The 7,500-nt window shown below is 41.7% G+C and overlaps 1 protein-coding gene across 1 annotated transcript in view; it reads right to left on the bottom strand.

Annotated features, from left to right (window-relative positions):
- Positions 1 to 7,500, bottom strand: part of LOC135515572 (thyrotropin-releasing hormone-degrading ectoenzyme-like) — a 484,406-nt gene that overhangs the window by 63,131 nt on the left and 413,775 nt on the right. Inside the window, exons 11-12 of the mRNA XM_064939193.1 lie at positions 4,922 to 5,055; positions 4,294 to 4,349 (exon numbers count right to left, since the gene is read on the bottom strand). Coding sequence (XP_064795265.1) covers positions 4,294 to 4,349; positions 4,922 to 5,055 — 190 coding nt within the window. The remainder of the gene's footprint in view (positions 1 to 4,293; positions 4,350 to 4,921; positions 5,056 to 7,500) is intronic.

Here is a 7,500-nt window from a genome sequence, read left to right as displayed (position 1 = left end):
CTACTTTTGACCAGGGCCCTGTGGGGCACCTAGTAGTGCACTACTTTTGACCAGGGCCCTGTGGGGCACCTAGTAGTGCACTATTTAGGGAGCAGGGAGCCGTTTGATGCACAAACAGTGGATCTGGCTGTCTGTCGCGGCGCTGTGATGAAGCGGAGGCTGGCGTTACGCAGCCACTCGGTGTGGAGCATCTGAGCTCCGTGCGCAGGGGAGCGGGGAGAGACACGGGGAGAGACAGTGGCAGTCAGTATGGATGCCGCGTACAATATGTTCAAAGACACGCCGCAGGCCAGCTGTCACCAAGCGGCAGGCTCTCTGTTCCCGTCAGCTAGCGCGATGTGTTTCCAGCATCCTGCCAGCATGGCGTGTCCAACAAATGAAAACCGCTGTGTCTTATGAGCTGTGTAGCCAACCAGGGAATCAGTCACGGAACTACTGTTCTGACAAAAGACAGAGACAGGCAAATCATTTGTCCACCACTTTGGGCTCGTCACAATTCCACCCGGACATATTTCCTGGTCACAACATTGGTATTTCCTGGTCACAACATTGGTATTTCCTGGTCACAACATTGGTATTTCCTGGTCACAACATTGGTATTTCCTGGTCACAACATTGGTATTTCCTGGTCACAACATTGGTATTTCCTGGTCACAACATTGGTATTTCCTGGTCACAACATTGGTATTTCCTGGTCACAACATTGGTATTTCCTGGTCACAACAGTGGTATTTCCTGGTCACAACATTGGTATTTCCTGGTCACAACATTGGTATTTCCTGGTCACAACATTGGTATTTCCTGGTCACAACATCAGTATTTCCTGGTCACAACATCGGTATTTCCTGGTCACAACTTTGGTATTTCCTGGTCACAACATTGGTATTTCCTGGTCACAACTTTGGTATTTCCTGTTCACAACTTTGGTATTTCCTGGTCACAACATTGGTATTTCCTGGTCACAACATTGGTATTTCCTGGTCACAACATTGGTATTTCCTGGTCACAACATTGGTATTTCCTGGTCACAACATCGGTATTTCCTGGTCACAACATCGGTATTTCCTGGTCACAACATTGGTATTTCCTGGTCACAACATTGGTATTTCCTGGTCACAACAGTGGTATTTCCTGGTCACAACATTGGTATTTCCTGGTCACAACATTGGTATTTCCTGGTCACAACATTGGTATTTCCTGGTCACAACATCAGTATTTCCTGGTCACAACATCGGTATTTCCTGGTCACAACTTTGGTATTTCCTGGTCACAACATTGGTATTTCCTGGTCACAACTTTGGTATTTCCTGTTCACAACTTTGGTATTTCCTGGTCACAACATTGGTATTTCCTGGTCACAACATTGGTATTTCCTGGTCACAACATTGGTATTTCCTGGTCACAACATTGGTATTTCCTGGTCACAACATCGGTATTTCCTGGTCACAACATCGGTATTTCCTGGTCACAACATTGGTATTTCCTATTTCCATTATTAGCCCTTTGTCTAATAATGGCTGTACTGAGAACAGGCTGAGAAGAGAAGCTGAGATGACGTGTGTCTAATCTCTATAATAATGGCTGCACTGAGAACAGTTTCAAATGAGAAGCTGTGATGACGTGTCTCCAGTCTTCATAATAATGGCTGTACTGAGAACAGTGGTTAGAGGGGATGCTATGATGCTACATGTGAGACTATGAGTAACACTGTGTCGGGACTCTCTGTGGACAGAGTCAACAGGACTGTAGTCGGAGTGCTAGAGGGCTTCTACTGAGAAAACACAGAGGGTTTGTTAGAGGCTCCTACTGAGAAAACACAGAGGGTTAGTTAGAGGCTCCTACTGAGAAAACACAGAGGGTTTGTTAGAGGCTCCTACTGAGAAAACACAGAGGGTTTGTTAGAGGCTCCTACTGAGAAAACACAGAGGGAGGACTTGTTAGAGGCTCCTACTGAGAAAACACAGAGGGAGGACTTGTTAGAGGCTCCTACTGAGAAAACACAGAGGGAGGACTTGTTAGAGGCTCCTACTGAGAAAACACAGAGGGAGGACTTGTTAGAGGCTCCTACTGAGAAAACACAGAGGACTTGTTAGAGGCTCCTACTGAGAAAACACAGAGGGAGGACTTGTTAGAGGCTCCTACTGAGAAAACACAGAGGGTTTGTTAGAGGCTCCTACTGAGAAAACACAGAGGGAGGACTTGTTAGAGGCTCCTACTGAGAAAACACAGAGGGAGGACTTGTTAGAGGCTCCTACTGAGAAAACACAGAGGACTTGTTAGAGGCTCCTACTGAGAAAACACAGAGGGTTTGTTAGAGGCTTCTACTGAGAAAACACAGAGGGAGGACTTGTTAGAGGCTCCTACTGAGAAAACACAGAGGGAGGACTTGTTAGAGGCTCCTACTGAGAAAACACAGAGGGTTTGTTAGAGGCTCCTACTGAGAAAACACAGAGGGAGGACTTGTTAGAGGCTCCTACTGAGGAAACACAGAGGGAGGACTTGTTAGAGGCTCCTACTGAGAAAACACAGAGGGAGGACTTGTTAGAGGCTCCTACTGAGAAAACACAGAGGACTTGTTAGAGGCTCCTACTGAGAAAACACAGAGGGAGGACTTGTTAGAGGCTCCTACTGAGAAAACACAGAGGACTTGTTAGAGGCTCCTACTGAGAAAACACAGAGGGTTTGTTAGAGGCTCCTACTGAGAAAACACAGAGGGAGGACTTGTTAGAGGCTCCTACTGAGAAAACACAGAGGGAGGACTTGTTAGAGGCTCCTACTGAGAAAACACAGAGGGAGGACTTGTTAGAGGCTCCTACTGAGGAAACACAGAGGGAGGACTTGTTAGAGGCTCCTACTGAGAAAACACAGAGGGTTTGTTAGAGGCTTCTACTGAGAAAACACAGAGGGAGGACTTGTTAGAGGCTCCTACTGAGAAAACACAGAGGGAGGACTTGTTAGAGGCTCCTACTGAGAAAACACAGAGGGTTTGTTAGAGGCTCCTACTGAGAAAACACAGAGGGAGGACTTGTTAGAGGCTCCTACTGAGGAAACACAGAGGGAGGACTTGTTAGAGGCTCCTACTGAGAAAACACAGAGGGAGGACTTGTTAGAGGCTCCTACTGAGAAAACACAGAGGACTTGTTAGAGGCTCCTACTGAGAAAACACAGAGGGAGGACTTGTTAGAGGCTCCTACTGAGAAAACACAGAGGACTTGTTAGAGGCTCCTACCGAGAAAACACAGAGGGTTTGTTAGAGGCTCCTACTGAGAAAACACAGAGGGAGGACTTGTTAGAGGCTCCTACTGAGAAAACACAGAGGGAGGACTTGTTAGAGGCTCCTACTGAGAAAACACAGAGGGAGGACTTGTTAGAGGCTCCTACTGAGAAAACACAGAGGGAGGACTTGTTAGAGGCTCCTACTGAGGAAACACAGAGGGAGGACTTGTTAGAGGCTCCTACTGAGAAAACACAGAGGGAGGACTTGTTAGAGGCTCCTACTGAGAAAACACAGAGGGTTTGTTAGAGGCTCCTACTGAGAAAACACAGAGGGTTTGTTAGAGGCTCCTACTGAGAAAACACAGAGGGAGGACTTGTTAGAGGCTCCTACTGAGAAAACACAGAGGACTTGTTAGAGGCTCCTACTGAGAAAACACAGAGGGTTTGTTAGAGGCTTCTACTGAGAAAACACAGAGGGAGGACTTGTTAGAGGCTCCTACTGAGAAAACACAGAGGGAGGACTTGTTAGAGGCTCCTACTGAGAAAACACAGAGGACTTGTTAGAGGCTCCTACTGAGAAAACACAGAGGGAGGACTTGTTAGAGGCTCCTACTGAGAAAACACAGAGGACTTGTTAGAGGCTTCTACTGAGAAAACACAGAGGGAGGACTTGTTAGAGGCTCCTACTGAGAAAACACAGAGGACTTGTTAGAGGCTCCTACTGAGAAAACACAGAGGGTTTGTTAGAGGCTTCTACTGAGAAAACACAGAGGGAGGACTTGTTAGAGGCTCCTACTGAGAAAACACAGAGGGAGGACTTGTTAGAGGCTCCTACTGAGAAAACACAGAGGGAGGACTTGTTAGAGGCTCCTACTGAGAAAACACAGAGGGAGGACTTGTTAGAGGCTCCTACTGAGAACACAGAGGGAGGACTTGTTAGAGGCTCCTACTGAGAAAACACAGAGGGAGGACTTGTTAGAGGCTCCTACTGAGAAAACACAGATGAGGGAAGCCACAGTGAGAGAACAGAAACAGAAACCAAACAGAATCCTGTGATGAGGCAGCCATTAAACGCACCTGGCCAGATTGAAGACGTCATCGATGAGCCCCGCCCTGTTGCCGACAGAGATGATCTACGGAGAGAAAAGGGTGAAAGGTGGAACGGTTTTCATAGATTGTTCTGCTTTTACGTTTTTACACAAACCTTTAATGGTACAGATGACGAGGAGGAAGAGGAGGAAGACGAAGAAGAGGAAGGTGACAAAGAGGAAGATGACGAAGAGGAAGAGGAGGAAGAGGATGATGACGAGGAGGAAGAGGAGGAAGATGAAGAAGAGGAAGATGACGAAGAGGAAGAGGAGGAAGATGAAGAAGAGGAAGATGAAAAACAGGAAGATGACGAAGAGGAAGATGAAGAAGAGGAAGATGAAGAAGAGGAAGATGACGAAGAGGAAGAGGAAGAAGAAGAGGAAGATGAGGAAGATGAAGATGAAGATGAAGAGGAGGAAGAAGAGGACGATGAAGAAGAGGAAGATGACAAAGAGGAAGATGAAAAAGAGGAAGATGAAGAAGAGGAATATGACAAAGAGGAAGAGGAAGAAGAAGAGGAAGATGAGGAAGAGGAAGATGAAGAGGAGGAAGAAGAGGACGATGAAGAAGAGGAAGATGACGAAGAGGAAGATGACGAAGAGGAAGAGTGTCCTACCTCAGCGTTGGTCATCAGCTGTCCAATGAGGAGCCTCCAGTTGTGGAGGTCGTAGTTCACCCGGAAGTACCCAGTCTGGTTGATGTTGCCTAGCAACCACATGTCATCGTCCATCCGGCCCACTTTGTGTGTCTCTGTAAACAAATAAACATGACGGACATGTTTAAAGGTTTACCCTATATTTACAGTGCTATATTTACAGAGATGATGGACAAGTTTAAAGGTTTACTCTATTTATACAGAGAGGATGGACAAGTTTAAAGGTTTACTCTATTTATACAGAGAGGATGGACAAGTTTAAAGGTTTACTCTATTTATACAGAGAGGATGGACAAGTTTAAAGGTTTACTCTATTTATACAGAGAGGATGGACAAGTTTAAAGGTTTACTCTATTTTTACAGAGAGGATGGACAAGTTTAAAGGTTTACTCTATTTATACAGAGAGGATGGACAAGTTTAAAGGTTTACTGTCTATAGTTACAGACATGTTTAAAGGTTTACTGTCTATAGTAACAGACATGTTTAAAGGTATAACGTATATAGTAACAGACATGTTTAAAGGTTTACTGTCTATAGTAACAGACATGTTTAAAGGTATACTGTCTATAGTAACAGACATGTTTAAAGGTTTACTGTCTATAGTAACAGACATGTTTAAAGGTTTACTGTCTATAGTAACAGACATGTTTAAAGGTTTACTGTCTATAGTAACAGACATGTTTAAAGGTATACTGTCTATAGTAACATACATGTTTAAAGGTTGACTGTCTATAGTAACAGACATGTTTAAAGGTTGACTGTCTATAGTAACAGACATGTTTAAAGGTATAACGTATATAGTAACAGACATGTTTAAAGGTTTACTGTCTATAGTAACAGACATGTTTAAATGTATAACGTATATAGTAACAGACATGTTTAAAGGTTTACTGTCTATAGTAACAGACATGTTTAAAGGTATAACGTATATAGTAACAGACATGTTTAAAGGTTTACTGTCTATAGTAACAGACATGTTTAAAGGTATACTGTCTATAGTAACAGACATGTTTAAAGGTTTACTGTCTATAGTAACAGACATGTTTAAAGGTTGACTGTATATAGTAACAGACATGTTTAAAGGTTTACTGTCTATAGTAACAGACATGTTTAAAGGTTTACTGTATATAGTAACAGACATGTTTAAAGGTTGACTGTCTATAGTAACAGACATGTTTAAATGTATAACGTATATAGTAACAGACATGTTTAAAGGTTTACTGTCTATAGTAACAGACATGTTTAAAGGTATAACGTATATAGTAACAGACATGTTTAAAGGTTTACTGTCTATAGTAACAGACATGTTTAAAGGTATACTGTCTATAGTAACAGACATGTTTAAAGGTTTACTGTCTATAGTAACAGACATGTTTAAAGGTTGACTGTATATAGTAACAGACATGTTTAAAGGTTTACTGTCTATAGTAACAGACATGTTTAAAGTTTTACTGTCTATAGTAACAGACATGTTTAAAGGCTTACTGTCTATAGTAACAGACATGTTTAAAGGTTGACTGTCTATAGTAACAGACATGTTTAAAGGTTGACTGTCTATAGTAACAGACATGTTTAAAGGTTTACTGTCTATAGTAACAGACATGTTTAAAGGTTTACTGTCTATAGTAACAGACATGTTTAAAGGTTTACTGTCTATAGTAACAGACATGTTTAAAGGTTTACTGTATATAGTAACAGACATGTTTAAAGGTTGACTGTCTATAGTAACATACATGTTTAAAGGTTTACTGTATATAGTACCAGACATGTTTAAAGATATATTTGGGGTTGCAAAGGGTTTCCGGTAAATCTCCGGAATGTTCCATAGGAAGTTAAGCCCTGGGATTTGGGGAAATTTCTTAAATTCATCAAAAGAAAGTTAGCTTTTGAAATTGAGCCTTTTTTGTGGGATACACAAAAGGTAATTCTAGGTACTGTGACCTATTTTGGATAAACAATTCCCAATTCAATGGAATTACAACCCTCTGCATGCACAGTGCATTCTTCCATCACACGTACAGCTGATTCTCAAGATCTTGCACACTAATGAGATGCTATTGAGCCCACACTACTACACTGTCTGAGCCAAGGACTACATGCTTTCTGGTAAGTTTTTATTACAATACTGGGTGGGGTGAATATATTTTATATGACATACATGATTTTTTTGTTAACTAGTAAATAGTAGCCTACAGCAAAGTGTGGTTAAATCATTTCTGCTTGTTAGTTTTTGCTACCATGTGGGTTTTAGCTTGCTTGAGCCTGCTAACTGAGGAGTGTTAATTCACCTGTTTCCATACATAGTTCATTTTAATACATGCATCTTACAAAGGAGTTGTTTAATCTAACTGCTTAACTATTTATCTGTATATAGAATTGTATTTGGGGATTTTTACTATTATTTGTTTTCTAATCTTTAGACACATTATTGATGTTATTTAGATATTTATATACGTTATTTATATATTTAAATATATGTTATTTATATTTTTATGTATATGTTATTTATATACGTTATTTTTATATTTATATATATGTT

The sequence above is a fragment of the Oncorhynchus masou genome, chromosome 27 (genome assembly GCF_036934945.1).
Source record: "Oncorhynchus masou masou isolate Uvic2021 chromosome 27, UVic_Omas_1.1, whole genome shotgun sequence".
In the NCBI taxonomy this organism is placed as follows: Eukaryota; Metazoa; Chordata; class Actinopteri; order Salmoniformes; family Salmonidae; genus Oncorhynchus; species Oncorhynchus masou.
This window is presented reverse-complemented; position numbering and strand designations above follow the sequence as displayed.